The sequence below is a fragment of the Eleutherodactylus coqui genome, chromosome 2 (genome assembly GCF_035609145.1).
Source record: "Eleutherodactylus coqui strain aEleCoq1 chromosome 2, aEleCoq1.hap1, whole genome shotgun sequence".
Classification (NCBI taxonomy): Eukaryota; Metazoa; Chordata; class Amphibia; order Anura; family Eleutherodactylidae; genus Eleutherodactylus; species Eleutherodactylus coqui.
The window spans coordinates 174,637,246-174,652,966 of record NC_089838.1 but is presented as its reverse complement, the minus strand read 5'-3'; the positions used below and the strand labels follow the sequence as shown (position 1 = coordinate 174,652,966).

Genomic DNA, 15,721 nt, shown 5'->3' with positions numbered 1-15,721 from the left:
CTGTGCTAAATAGATGAGTAAAAATAAACATACATTTTAGACTGTTATACCTTATTTACAGGCAATGACTGCAATTTTGTCTGAATACGGGGTTGGTGTAATCAGTATTATTGTACGGTATCGTGATGCAACTAGGAAGCTAGGGGTTTGACAGAGCTTTGACGGGAGATGTCACGTGGCCTGTCAGCGGACATCAGGAGCAGCAGTACCGCGCAGGAGACAACAGAGAGCCTCAGTGGTGATCTGAAGCAGCCACACAGAATGGCTGGTGAGATAAACAGCTGCAGCGGGGAGCACAGGGCCGGGGACTAAAGAGCAGCAGCGGGGAACACAGCGCCGGGGACCAAACAGCAGGAGCGGGGCTTAGAGGGCCAGGGAACAAAGTGCAGGCGCTACGGAAATCCGAGTGTGCCGTGGACATGAGGCCTTAGATGTTGTGATATTAGAGGTGGTAAATCGCACAACCACATAAAGTGAACAGGTCTACTATGCCCTAAGCAAAATTTTAATGGTGTGTATATATATGACGTTTTTCAACTAGCTAACATGGTACCAAACATCTTTCTTTTGACCATGGTTCTTGCTTCATTTGCTTCATATTGAAATAACAGTCATGCTTTCCTGCGCCTAATCTTCATGTTAATGGGAGAGTATCCTGACCTAATATGATTTGTAACACAGCTATTTTATGTGTATGACCGTCCTATCATTATCGCAATAAATGCTTGATAAGTGTATGTCCTACCTATGTTTCCTAGCACCTAGAAAGGTTCATTATCATCCACAAAAGTTTATATGAGCAAAGCTTCTGTAGGTTGTTTTATAGAGAATAGCATTACACAAAATTGGAGCCATCACTAATTTTTTTTTTTTTTAGATATTTGAATGGTAACTTCCTGAAATTGTGCCAAATTGCACAGTAAAATTCCTTTAAATTAACATTAATAGCACAGTGTGTCAGATTATCAGATATTCTGGACTACTGTATGATCAAATTTTTTTACAATATAAGGCAAGTCGTAGATAATATACAAGTCCTCCTCACAGATTGTCACTAGGAGTCTCGCTTCCTTCTAATTTGCCGATTGTTACCTGTTGTCAGGTAAAGTTTGCCTATAGAGAGAGAGGAAGGAGCTGCAGGAGGGAGACAAAAGTAGAGACTCTCACAGACGTGCTGCTGCAGCTAATAGTGTTTGCTGTCTCACAGTTACTGAAATCTCAGCTGCCCTGCTCAGTCCACTGCTCCATGATGCTGTTATTTATGAGGCTGTCCTACAGAAAAGGTAGAGAAAAAGATATCCTGCTCCCCTTTGTGTGCAGTGTATGGGAGACCTTAAGCAGATAGTCTGCACCCAACAGCTATGGTAAGAGTAGAAATTGTAAATAGAGCCTGCAGAGTGGAAAACTGGTGAAAAATGCAGGATAGAAGACATAAATAGTGTTATTCCTTATGTACACTACTGCTCATCAATTTCAATAGACCACCAAAATCGTCAATTTATCTGAATTGATTAAAAAGCTATTGCAGTTTGCGATGAGTATGAATTTATTTAGGCAAATAAGCATGCTTTATACTGTTATGCATTGGTTACCAAAGAAATGACCTTTGACTTCCTTAAATGTTTCTCTCATGAAAGTACCCATCTTCAGCAGCAATCATAGCAGTTCAAACATGTGGTATTCTGTCTGGTCGACTTCTTAAATGTTTGTTACGTCCGCTCGACGCACTACAGCGCCACTCCTCCGAACGGACGCAAGCATGTCCATTGAAAACCGCAAACACTCACTCAGCATTTGCACTAACAAATTGCACCTCTCCAGGCAATGATGGAAGGACCCCTGTCCCTAACTAATCAGGGAAAGTGGGGAACTCCTGCCTAAAAGTGGGTGATTGTTCCGATAAGGGCAGCCTTCATCCGTGACCTGGCTTATCCTGATCAGGAACCTGAAAAAGTGCACAAAACACATACAGGACACGACACTGTTCACACACCCTGAACACAGAACAGGATAGTTGACCACTCATGTCTGGCAACCTGGACAAACAGAACATGTCGCTGTTCACACCAACACACAAGGTTACACATACCACACAGAATAGGACTGCACATGTCTGGCCACTTGCACAGGCATACCACACATATCACTGTTCACACCAACATACCAAGTTGTACATACAATATAATGGGAACCCCACCCAGAGCTCACTTGTATACAGATGGTAAACCATAGCCAATCCAAGTGTCCTCACACCAGGGGAATAGAGAGTCAGCCAATGTGCTGACATAGGGAACAGTGTCAGGCATCACTCATCTGACACACACAAAACATAAGACGTCTGGAGGCCGCACCTATCAAGGAATAAGGAAAAAACTGCGGGCTCATACACCCCAGAAACCACCAGAAGGGGAGGGACAGCAGGTGTCCAGACGGTCTTCAGGGACAGCCAGAGACATACAGGAGACTTGCATGCATAACCCAGCTCTGAGTGGGATTACCAGTGATACATAGAATTTGCTGGTACTTATCTGCCACAGACCAGGGGGGTTGGCTGGTGGAGAATACCACATCCAGCCAGCTCAATTAACCCCTACCTGTGAAGGTGTGCACAAGAAAACCTGTAGAACCACAGGTCCCAGACAGACACAACCTTAACATGTTTCAAATCAGATTGCAGCCTATGTCTCTTCTAGCAACTCCCAAATGTGATTTTTTTAAAATTTTATTTATTTTTTTATTTTTTTCCTTGTAACTTAGGCCGCCTGCTCACGGGCGGATTTTCATTGCAGAATCCGGGCCGGGCGTCCGTCTCTGGATTCTGCTGCAAATAACATCCATAGCATGCTATGGTAAAGTGATTCTTCTTGCACACAAGCGGAAACCAACTGCGGTTTCTGCTTGTGGAGGAAAAATCGCAACATGCTCTATTTTTGAGCGGATTCCACATGGCCAGCTTCATTTGAAGTCAATGGAAGCCGTCTGACTAGCGGTTCTTTCACATTTGACATTGCAGAAGGGCCGCAGATTTTACGTCATCCCTAGGTGATGATGCTGGAAAAGCAGGAGTATAAAAAAAATCTTTACTTCGCGTGTCCGTCGAGAAAGATAGACGCCGCTGCTGCCAGGGTCAGATTATTTTGCGAGCTCCTGCATGCGGAATCTAGCTCTGCCGTGTGCAGGCGGCCTTACACGTCTCGAACACATCTGTCCAGATGGTCCTAAAGAAGTTATAACACTGTAGTCAGGACTCTGAGGTGCCCAAACAATGTTCTTTAGTACCTGTTGACTTTTTTTAACTGAACGTCCTTTTTGCACAGACAGATGGTATGTCTTGGGTCAGTATCTTTCTGTAGTGTGAAACCACGACCAATAACACTGGTGCCAGAAGAGATGGCATGATGCATCTGGGTGTTATGGTAGCAATTGGAGTCGATGAATCTTTAGATTTTTTATTTTTTTTAATTGTTTAAAATGTCTATATAGCATTTAAAGATAGAAAATAAACCTGAAATCAGTTTTTTTTCTGTGGAAAGAAGTGCATGCGTGTGAAGGCTACTATACATGTCAAAGTGTGAGAGTTTTGTATTTATTTGGTCTGAGCTACGCTTCAACTTCACTTGGTTGATTTCAAGTGCAGGCTTAACTGGAATCGATATGCTGTAACTTTTGCACAATTCAAGTTCCATACTTTGTCTTGGCTGAGTCACGCTATAATAGAAGTTAATGGGAAAGGTTTAGTGCAGCTGTAACGCAACTTAAGTCAAAATGCAACTTCTGTGCTTCTCTGTCACTGATGTATTGAGTCAAACTTTAGGCTGGGTTTACACAGGATGCAAACTCCGCAGAAATCTCGCGGCTTGGCCGCACCGAAAAAAACCAAGATTTCATAACATACATGTTGACGCTTATGATTTAACCTAATGGCACAAAAATGAATGGTCTACAGCTGTTAACTGATAGACCATATTAACATCAGTGGTAGCCAGGAGACTACTGTACTGAACAACAGTTATAACCATCAATTGAGCTACCCTAAGGCTGGGTTCACAAGGGACGGATTTGCCGTGGAATTTCCGTGTGGCAATTCTGCCTGCGGCTCCTAATCTTGGGATTAGCCAGCCATGTGGACGAGATTTTGCAAAAATCTCGTTCACACGGGGCGGCCAATCCATTGTGGCAAAGCCGGGTGGAAACAGACCTGCGGCTCGGAATTCAATGCCGCGGCATGTCAATTCTTTTCTTTTTCCGCTGAGGCCTCACTCCTCTCTATGGGGAGGGAAAGCAGCAGTGGAATGCCGACGGCCGAACTGCTCCAAAACCCACAGCGAAATGCCGCGGGGTTTTGAAGCTGCGGCTCTCTTGTGAAATCTTGCAGTTTTTCGGTGCAGCCAAGTCGCAAGATTTCACAAGAGAGCCGCGGCTTCAAAACCCATGGCATTTCCCAAAAAATGGGAATAAAAAGTGATCAAAAAGATATTCCTCAAATAGTACTAATGAAAACTACAGCTCACCACACGATGCAAAAAACGAGCCCTTACACAGCCCAATCAGAAGAAAAAAAATGGCAGGTCTCAGAATGTGGCGACAGAAAGCTATTTTTGTTTAAAAATATAAAAATATTAAATTATATAATTTTGTTATCACTGTAATTGTACTGACACATAGAACAAGGTTTATATGTCATTTTTATTGCACTGTGAATCCTGTGAAAACTAAACTCCCCTTCAAAATGGTGCAATTGCATTTCTTTCTTTTTTTTCTCCCCACTTAAAAATTTGTAAAAGTTTTTACTGTACATTATATGGTACATTAAAAGGTGCCATTAAATAATACAATTTATTTAACAAAAAGTTATGACTCTTAGAAGGCAGGGATAAAAATTAAAAAAAATGAAAACTCTTTGATCCTGAAGGGTTTAATGATGATCTAAATTTGTCCATGTTGTGGCACTATACAGCTCTAGTGGGTCTCTAGCATAGATTGTTTGGTCAAGCCCACCCCAACATGATGCAAGTAAAATGGCATAATTGGTGGGTTAACGTGTGGCCATTGGGCCATAATAGCACGAGGACGCAATAGAGTAAAGTAGGTAACGTTCCTCACAAGGACCAGTTGGCGATGTAATAAATATGGGCTCTTTTCCCACCACAAGTAAACGTTGACAGAACTAATGAGGGGTAGAAGGGCAGCACAAGAAACTGTGTCTGTACCCTGTGGAAAGTGTGGCATTAGAGCTTTGACATAGAGAAGTTCATGTACCCTATAAAGGTTCAATAATGTTTAAGAGATTTAGCCTCTTGCATTCAGAAGTGCTGTGAGTGTTTCCTTCGTGGCTGCCTTCACCTTTACTTTGACAGTTAGGTGAAATCCAGGAATAGTCTTTACTCAACAAAGTCTGTGTCTGTTCTTACCTACGACTCTGTCGTCAACCCTGGAACCCTACCTGCTTCTTTGTACATAGAAGGAAGATAGCTTATGATCAGGCATTCACTATTAATTGCAGCATTAGGCGTTTGTGCAAGCAGCAAGAGCTCTAAAAGCCTGTAACTCAGGCTTTTATGTGGCTACAGACTGCAAAACTTTCTTATAACCAAGGACTAGCAAATAAACTATTTTAAACTTTAGATAAAGATTTAGTATCCTTTATATTAAGTGTTAAGTACATTCTTGCACTCTACTGGGGTGAGTAGAGGCCTAGAAACAAAAGTTTCCTATATATTTATTACACTTTGTAGACCTCCATCTTCTTAAAACAAAAACTGTAACCAAAATGATGTGTCTCTAAAAGGTGGCAGAATAACTCGTTGACTTGTCACAATTGTAATCGGCTATTTTTAACTCTGATTTTAGTGGGGTTTTTTGTTTAGTTTTTTTAAGAAAACTGTATTGTAGCAGAGGGCTTCCCTCACTCACTATGATACACAGGTCTACCTCTATATGCAAATGGACCCAGTGTTTAAACTATGTTTATTTTTCTTCTGCAGCACTTCGAAGTTAAAAATGGTGACAGGCCTGATGATCATGATGGGCTAAGTCATGATGACCGCGGTTATGTCTTTTTACAGTCCATGCTGTGATGATCCCGAAAAATTTACTCGGGCTCGTTTAATTTGAAATAAATATGCATCATTGTCCTGAGTTGGATGATTAACCCTTTCTTGCCACCCAATGCAAATGTATTATCAGACGGGCACATAGCTTATATGAAGGGAATCGAGGGCTGGCTCTAAAACACAACTGATACCCGGCCGCATCAACCGAGATTCAAGATAACTTTGATTCTGGCCATTTAACCATTTAAGTGTCCTGGTGTGTGCAGACTGGCTGGATAGAGAGAGTGGGGTGCCTGACAAGATCATGGTTGCCATGGCAGCCTGGGATCTAGTGAAGGCTTCCAGGTCTGCCTTGGATTCCAGCCTATTAAGCCCTGCCTGTGGTGGGAATTACTAGACTAATTTTAAAGGGAACCTGTCATGCCCCCACAGCAGCATAAACCAAGTTCTGGTGCTCCTAGGGAATACGACAAGGAGCCGGGTGATGTATTTTTATACACACCCGCAATCCAGGGCTGTCATCCACTGAAGTAGGCGCGCGGCACAATAATCCAGCACTTTTCAGAGTCCCAAATGTGCGCTTTCCCATACAAGTCTATGGGAGAGCATGCCCAAAGAGTCGGATTAAACTTAGTTTATTGTGTTGTGGGGATGGGACAGGTTTCCTTTAAGTGATCAAGACAATTGCAAGTTGAAGTCCAAGTTGGTATTGTTGCAGTCATATTGGCTCACAGAATAAAATTAGCACGTAATTTTTCTGTTCCTTGAATGATGTAAAAACACTCCCCCACTCACAGAAAAGGACACAATTAGGTTTTTTTTTTCATTTTCACCTCACTTAGAAATTAATTTTATGGTACAATTGGAAAGTATAACCTGCCCCACAAAAGACAAGCCCTCATGTGGCTATGTTGAAGAAAAAATGTTTCTTTTTTAAAGTTGATTTTTTTTAATGCAAGGAGGAAAAAAACTAAACATTGCCATGTCCTGAAGGAACACCAGTCATATTCAGTCATAGCAAAGTATGCATTCTTTCCTTCCACAGTGCAACATTACTTATTGATTTTAACATATTTTACCTTTCTGTCTAACTTCATCCTATTTCTAATCATTTTTGTGTGCATTTTTTTTCAGGTCTCCTGAGCTAATATGTACACTGACAAGCACAAGTGAAAACCTGTGGAATTGATTCAGTATGCCATCATTATGTAAGAAGGAAGTTCATTGTACAAGGACATTTTGGAAGTCACTTCGCCAAAACTGAAGCTGAAGACTATTCTCTATTTATTGTTTTCATCTCTACATGAAGTATACATTTGTAGTTCCCAGAATGTAGATTTCCTACTAAAAATCTTATTTGGAATAATTGTCCATCTGGTGCCATGGCCCGGCACTCATTATTATGTTGTTTAAATTAATTTGTTAATAACAGATGTTCATTACAGTATGTTTTTATTTACTCCAAGCTCTAATAGTAGTGCAGATTACTATATATAGTAAAGGTGAACATTGTCTAAAAATGTACTGATTGATACATAAGACTTTGTTGGCAGATATTTTGACTTATTAGATACATTACATTAGGTGCCAAATAAATCCTGATGCACACAATTTACCGATTATCCTGAGAAATAGATCAATTCTCTGCCAGCATTTTAGAAAGATTGTATTGGCAGCAACGAATTCGACTCATTACTAGTCTTGCATAAGAATTATGGTTACTTAGGAAATATATGTAACAGTGTCTACTGTCACACAAATAAGATCACAATGAATCTCCTTAAATTTTCTACGCTCTTCGTAGGTGCATTAGCAGACCATGAAACAAGTGCCACGTCCGAGAACAGGCTGTGTCCTTCCACATATATTAATTTCAGTTACACCTGAATGGAAAATTTAAGCACTTGACTCAAATCTGTCATTTTGATTTATCAGCAGAACTGAGAAACATTGCAGACAATGTATCTTACCAAGGTAGCTCTTCAGTTATGGAACCTGCGTCCTTAATTAATACCTAGTCATTGGCTATTGATTTAATGTTTCTGTTCATAAGGAAACTTGCCTTGTTCTCAACCAATGAATAACTTGCAGTACGTGTTAGAGCATTAGTTGTCTGGTTCTTTGAATGTTACTTTAGTCTAAATGTGAAGACTGGATTTAACAAGCTTAGCAAAGAGGAATATGTATTAAACCACAGCCTCTATGATTGTTACACGTAAGTATTAGCCATTGAATTCTAAACAGTTTCTTGGTTGTGATCATCATCATTTCAAATCTATATTTCTTTTGGTAATCTTTTGAACATACATTTCTGAAATAATGTATTGTGTAATAGCAGTTATACTTTTTATACACTTTACAGACACTAGGAAAAATTCCTTATTCAAAAGCTGACATTTGTTGGACTCTTATTTACAGAGACTTGATTGTATATGGTGTTGTCCTGTGTTCTTAGATACTTAAGGTAGTTCTGTAAATAGTTTATAACAAAGAGGTTAAGTTTGTACTGTTTCAATCTCCTGTAAATTATATTGTCATACTCGTTGAATAGTGATGCTATCACTTACGAGCAGAGGTAATGCTACAACTTGTGTTATTTTACCATCCCTTCAAATACAATGAATATTTTAAATCACAATGGATTTATTTGACTGAAACCTATAACTTATATTTTGGGTTTTGACTTATTTTATTATATAAATCAGGGGTTTAATATCAGAAATATTATTCAGGACCAAGAAGTTAGAAGGGAAATTTACACATGCAACATATGCTAAAATCACATTTGCATGACATTACTGTTGTTCCCTGTATGGAGGAAATTTCAATTTGATTCACTATTATTATAGAAAGCCAGTACATGTTGGAAATTTCTGAAATAATTGCATTTGTTTTCTTCCATACTGAATAATGAAAATGAATTCGATACATTTTCACACTTAGTAAGCCCCAATAAAATGCTACACAAAATATTTATATTTTTGTAAGTGAAATATTTAGAATATATCTTGTTATACATACAGTTTGACCATATTATATGTGAGAAATATGAAATTTGAGAAGGGAAATGATTGTTGTCTGTGGTATGGTTTTAATCACATATCTTGGCTAAACCAAACTTGCATGGGATCTGGTGTCTTTAATACATGTTTACCACAAGATTCTTAAAGGGCCACTCCAGTGAAAACAAATTTTTCCAGCACTGCATCCCTGACTTAATTGTGTGTCACACTCTGGATGTCTCCTATGTATATTACACTCCTTTCCATGCAGTGCAGCATCCCGTCTGTTATTTATAAGACACCATCTTGAGATTTATATTTTTTCCCTGCTTTCTCTTCCACTATGCTGTGCTAGCATTTCCCATGATGCATTAGCACAGCAACACCTGACCAACTAGAGCCAGTAGCATTTTAGTGAATATCATTACCTTTCATATTGACCTAAATAAGCTAAGGATCATAGGTTTACAGTCAGGGAGAATTAGGCGTGATTTCTTTCCTTATAACTGTCTGACAAGAGCCTGTAATCATCATCAGTAAGGCCTCTTGTCAACGGCACACGCGGATTCTGCACGTGGATTTTCACAGCGGAAGAGCTGCGAGTCAGTGCGTAAGTGATTTTTAAAAGCTGTACGCTTGTACGCGGATGCACTGCAGATCGTCTGCACGGAAAAATAAAAAGTGATTGCCTTCGCCCTCCTTCCCACCTCCCTGCTTGGTCCCCAAGCAACTAGAGAGGTATCTGCCTACAAATCCGGAATGCATCCGCAATTGAATTGCGGATGCATTGCGGATCGCTCGCTTCCATAGAGATTAATGGAGCTCTTCCGCATGGAATCCGTGCTAAAATGGACCCTGCTGCTATTTCTTTTCTGCTCGGAGCATTTGCAAATCAAATCCGCATGTATTAATTGAGGTGTGAACGCCCCAAGCTTTCCTATGGGTGGCTTAAACTACCCATGCGGATTCCACAATTCAAATACCCCTGTGGACACTGGACCTAACTGTGATAGGAGTATCTGTCCACCCCCTGTGAAGAGACAGTATAGTACAGGCTATGTAATTTCACAATATATGAAACACTGGTGACTGAAAAAGGGACTTATTGAGAGAACAAAAAGCAAAGTAATTCTCAGATGATCACAATGAGATCATATGACCCAACTGAAAAGAAGGATTCCAGGAATTTTCAAATAGAAAGAAATAACTACGCAAGGTAATACTAGTTACTACTGGCTTACCAGGTGCTAATACTACTGGCTTATACTGGATCATTAGTTACATAATGAGTGGAAAAAATTCACTGGAGTGGTCCTTTAACTCCCCCCCCCCCCCCCCAAACATTTTCAAAGAGTTATACATATTTAAATCCTAAAAATAAGAGGAAAAAAGACTTTAATATGTATAGATAGAAAGTGTACCAATCTACATTTGGTAGGGGTACTGAATTACTGTACATAGTTACAAATAAAATCTATTCAAACATTATCACCTTAATAATAAAGTTAAGTTTGCTTTCAATGCTATTTTCTTTTAAATAAAAACAATTTCGTCTCCAGTACCCCTCTTTTCTATTTAGTTAATTGTTTTAGTAAAATGAAATATGTAAATTTACATATGAATATTTTTAAATAAATACTGTGTAGTAGATTTAGTGCAGGCAGAAACATTTTGTATAGTCTGCATATGTTTTGGTCTCTCCTCACCCCCTTCCCATAAAGCATGATTTCTGTAAAATACATATATACATTTTTTTTCCTTTGTGCTTGTTGATTGGGTGAGCTCTTCTTGCTGTAGAGCTGTGCTGTATGCTCTGACCAGTTAACTGCACCCCCCAAGCTGTCTTCCTTTCACACAGCAAGAGTCTCAAATGGACAGTAACTGTGAGGTGATGAAACTGTCTACCCCTCCTCATCTTCCCATCCTGTCTGCTATTTACTGTTTTACTCTAGCAGATTTTTTGCCAACCAAAGAGGCTTAGATCTATATAAACTCATATGTTTGATACAGAAAAGCACAAGACACAAAAATAACAAATGGAAATCAGCAACAATTTCAGGCAAAGTTTTGAGGTCACACTGTATCTAACAAGACAACAATTTGGTGACTAGCAAACAAAAGGAAACGATGGGAACTTTATTGGATACACATCAAGAGGGCAGCCGAAAACGTCACCGGCCACAGTCCAGAATGTGGGTGTATGTTTGCTCTATTCTGTACAAATGTCTTTTTTTCATTTATCACACAAAACTGGTAAATCCTTGTCGACATGTCAGAGAGACGCTAACTAAGCAAAGTTGAAATGCTACCGCACCTTGTTCAGATGTGCTTGGAGGTTGGCAGTGGCCACTTTCAATATATGACAACTCAGCAAGAACTAAGGTAGTAAATAATCACTCTTGTGAGAAATCATTGTCCCGAACACAAATATTGCTAAATTACAGTGTTTGTGCTTTGAGTGAAATACCTTGTAGAAGTAGGTTGAGGGTTGAACAAACAATGGTGAACATTCGTCATTTCACAGATGCAGCCATACACATTTTAGTCCATGTTGGCTGTTTCAGTTGTTAAGACTGGCCATATATGTTCAGTGATGATGGACAAATGATCTATCTGTGAACATTCTCTCAAAGAAAGATCTTTTGTAAATAAAAGATCCTTAGTGAGAACAAAAGAATTTTTGTATGACAGTCGGACGAAAACTGCAAAAGTGGCAGACTTCTTTCAAGAGGATGACAGTCTGTTCTCTATAAGCTAAAACTTTCATTGTTATATTTCACCCAACGAACAATTGATTTGGTTGAACTCATCCATTTTCATGAATTCCAGTGTAATGTTTATGGACAGCTTTACTTGTATTGTAATTAGAAATTAGACTCGCTTGTCCTCACCTTCTAAGTGCTCACATGTAAGAAGTTTACAGATGGCTACAAAAAACTTTCATTTTTTCCAAGTGCAACCAAGTATTAACCCCTTAATGACATGGCCTATTTTGGCGTTGAGGACCAAGCGATTTTTTGGTATTTTTCCATCTCCATTTTTCAAAAGCCATAACTTTTTTATTTTTCCGTGGACGCGGCCGTGTAAGGGCTTGTTTTTTGCGTGGCGATCTGTAGTTTTTATCGGTGCCACTTTTGGGTATATAGACAATATCGTAAATTTTTTTTTTTTTTTTTTTTTAATGATAACAGGGAGAGAAAACGCATCAATTCTGCCATAGATTTTTTTTTTTTTTTTTACAGCGTTAATCATGCAGCATAAATGACACACTAAAATTTTTCTGCGGGTCGGTACGGTAACAATGATACCAAAATTGTTATATTTTTTTTAGGTTTTTACACTTTTTTGCAATAAAACCCCCTTTTTTTGGAAATCTTTTTTTTTTCTCTATAGCTGCATTCAAAGTCCTGTAACTTTTTTATTTTTCTATGTACGGAGCTCTTTAAGGGCTTATTTTTTGCGAGACGAGCTGTAGTTTTTATTGGTACCATTTTGGGAAATGTACGGCTTTTTTGATCACTTTTATTGCATTTTTTTGTCAGGCAAAATGCTAAAAATTAGCATTTTGCCTCTGTTTTTTAGCGTTTTTTTTAACGCTTTTTGTCGTACAAAATAAAAAGCATGTTCAACTTTTTGTACACGTCGTTACGGACGCGTCAATACCCAATATGTGGGGTTTTAGTTTTTTTTCCCTTTTTTTATGCTAATATTAGAAAAAGCATAAAAAAGGGGTTTTTTACATTTTTTTTTTTACATTTTTCTTTTTTTTACACTTTTCTTTTTTTTATACTATTTGAGTCCCTCTGAGGGACTTACATCACTGTGCCTATGATCGCTGTCATAAGGCATGGCAGAGCTACTGCTCTGCCATGCCTTATCGCTTGTACAGCGATTATAGGCACAGGCAATACAGGACGCCAGTGTCTGGCGTCCTGTTGCCATGGTGACAGGCCGGGCTCTCGCGATAACATCGCGAGTTCCGGCCGGAGACACACAGGGATCGCGATCCCTCTGTGAACTCTTTCCCTGCCGCGATCTACTTAGATCGCGGCAGGGAAGGGGTTAACAGCGGCGGGCGCATCTCCGATGTCCCCCCGCTGTTGGAGCGGGACGCCGGCTGTGACTGACAGCCGGCTCCCGCTGCGGGATAGCGCGGGATCTTATGTGATCCCGTGCTATCTCCAGGACGTACCAGGTACGTCATGTTGCGGGAAGTACCAGGCTGCCATGACGTACCACGTACGTCCAGGAGCGGGAAGGAGGTAAGGGAGGGTGCTTTTTATTCCTATTCATGTTATATACTATGTTTATTCTTTATTTCATTTTAGCCGCTTAGTGACTACAATAATTTGCACCTTAATGAACAAGCTGTTTTTTTATTTATTTCATCATCGTATTGGAAGTGCCATAACTTTGTTTAGTTTTTTACCAACGTATCTATATGAAGGCTTGTTTCTTGTGGCCAATGAGTATATTTTAATAGCACCACTTTGGGGGTAACTATAATGTGTTGTAAAACTTTTATAAACATTTTTGGCAGCATGTATAGCGGCTATGATGCTTAAAAAGACCAATTTTTAAATTTCCTGTTTCTTGTTCACAATGGCAAAGAGAAGATAGCTGCCTGAGCAGACCTGAAATGCTACTAGCACCAAATGCAAGCAGTCTAAAGTGTACAAGACTCTTTCTAAAGACCTTGGCATTCCAACTTCAACAGTTCAAAATGTTAACAAGGAGTTTGCTAGTCATGAAATAGTCAAGAACTTTTTAGGACCCAAGGGAAGGAGGAAAATTGATGAGAGAACCATCCAAAACTTAATTCAAAATGCAGCAAAAAAACACCTTTAAAGGCTATAAAACAGTTGTACAGGAAAAATCAATACACACATATCTTACTAAGTCCCTGCAGAAACAAAAATGCACTTATCTGGTTTTTTTTGCATTGAATTTTCATGTATTTAAAAAGCTTTATACTTGATATGCAGGTTCTGCAATATTCAGGTTTTTGCCTGAGGCATGTTCCCAGAACTGATCCTTGGTCTCCTGAATGAGCACAAGCTCAAGTCCCCCTCCCCTTTCTTCTTTCAGAGGCTGTGTTGCCACACCCACTCAATACTATATAATGCTATCTGTCCATTTACTATTTTCTAGTGGGGGAAAGATTGGTGGTGGTGGTGGAGCAGATAAGCATGGTGTAGTTGATTACAACATGGTGCTATCTCTTTTTTAAATGACAAGGTAGTGCGACCTGAGCTGAACTAAAAAACATACCCTTATTGCCCATTTAGATGAGACGAATGTTGGGCAAACAATGCCCGACACTCGTCCCCGCACGTGCTATGTCTGGTGCTGCTGCATAGGAGCTAGTAACGTTGGCTCACAGCGGGGCGGCTGGAGGAGATTTCACTCCTCGCTTTCCCCCGCCCCTCTCCATTGACTTAACATAGCGTCCGGTCAGTACTGAACGGCTGCTATTTACACTGAACGCTCATTGTTCAACTCATTTATGCTGCATAAATGATGGACGATAAGCTGAACGATGATTGTTCAGTGTAAATAGCAGCCTTCAGAATTGAACGGCCACTATGTTAAGTCAATGGAGAGGGGCGGGAGAGCGCGAGGAGAGAAATCTCCTGCAGTCTCCCCGCCCCCCTGCTGACCACTGAGTGAGCCAGCAATACTAGCTTTGTCCTGTCTAAATGGGCTTTAATTGTACTATGGCCAAGTGGGTGTGGGGCAGGTGATCTAGATGGAGAGCAGAACATGGCAAAATAGTACCGTAGTACTACATCATGCAGCATTCTAGAGCATGGGGGCTGGTGAGATGATCAGCATCTTCCCACATGGTCATACAGCCCTCTGTAATATGTTTTCTCCTTCCAGACATATCACAGGATTTTGAATCTTCTTTATGGCTAACTGCACATGGATGAATTTAAAGTCGCACCCGAAATTCTCGAAAACAACTCGCTATGGACAGTACATGGATATCTTTCCGATGTATGGGATCCTGCACATGTACATGTGCTATTTTCATCCGAATAGGACTTGTTGCAATTTTATTTACTCTGACTTTCCGTCTGAGTAAAGAAAAAAAGGTCATGTAACTTACCTGTCCGCCACTGCTGTGTCCCCTGCGGGGATGACGAACATGCGGCAGATGTTTTCTTCATCCCCACTAGTAAAAAGAATTCCCTGCTGCTACATCTGCCACATCTGTGACAGATGCAGCAGAGGAATTCTTCAATTCTCTACTGCAGCTGTGACAGCTGTGGCGGAGGATTCTGCTGCTGGCACCCCATCCATTGATTTCAGGGAAGGGCTTTATATATAAGCCCTTCCCTGAAAATCCAGTAAAAGTACTGTAAAAAAAAAAAAAGATACCTTGCTTCAGCTGCCGGGGCTCAGCCGCGTCTTCTCCTGCTGTCCCCTGCTCTGTAGTGCTGATTAAAATCCCCGCCTGCTGAAAGAGCTGAATGTGATTGGCTGAGGTGCTCAGCCAATCATAGGCAGCTCTCTCCAAATGAATGACGGGCAAAAGCTGCCTGTGATTGGCTGAGCACCGCAGCCAATCACATTTAGCTCTTTCAGCAGCCGGGGATTTTAAATCCCCGCCTGCTGATAGATCAGCACTACAGAGCAGGGAACAGCAGGAGAAGACGCGGC

At 40.3% G+C, this 15,721-nt stretch overlaps 1 protein-coding gene across 2 annotated transcripts in view; it reads left to right on the top strand.

The window, feature by feature from the left end:
• LHFPL3 (LHFPL tetraspan subfamily member 3) overlaps positions 1 to 8,934 on the top strand; it is an 81,278-nt gene extending 72,344 nt beyond the window's left edge. For both annotated transcript variants that reach the window (XM_066591973.1, XM_066591972.1), the window contains one exon: positions 7,188 to 8,934. In XM_066591973.1, coding sequence (XP_066448070.1) covers positions 7,188 to 7,201 — 14 coding nt within the window. In that variant the 3' untranslated portion in view covers positions 7,202 to 8,934. The remainder of the gene's footprint in view (positions 1 to 7,187) is intronic.
• The last annotated feature ends 6,787 nt before the right edge of the window (positions 8,935 to 15,721 follow it).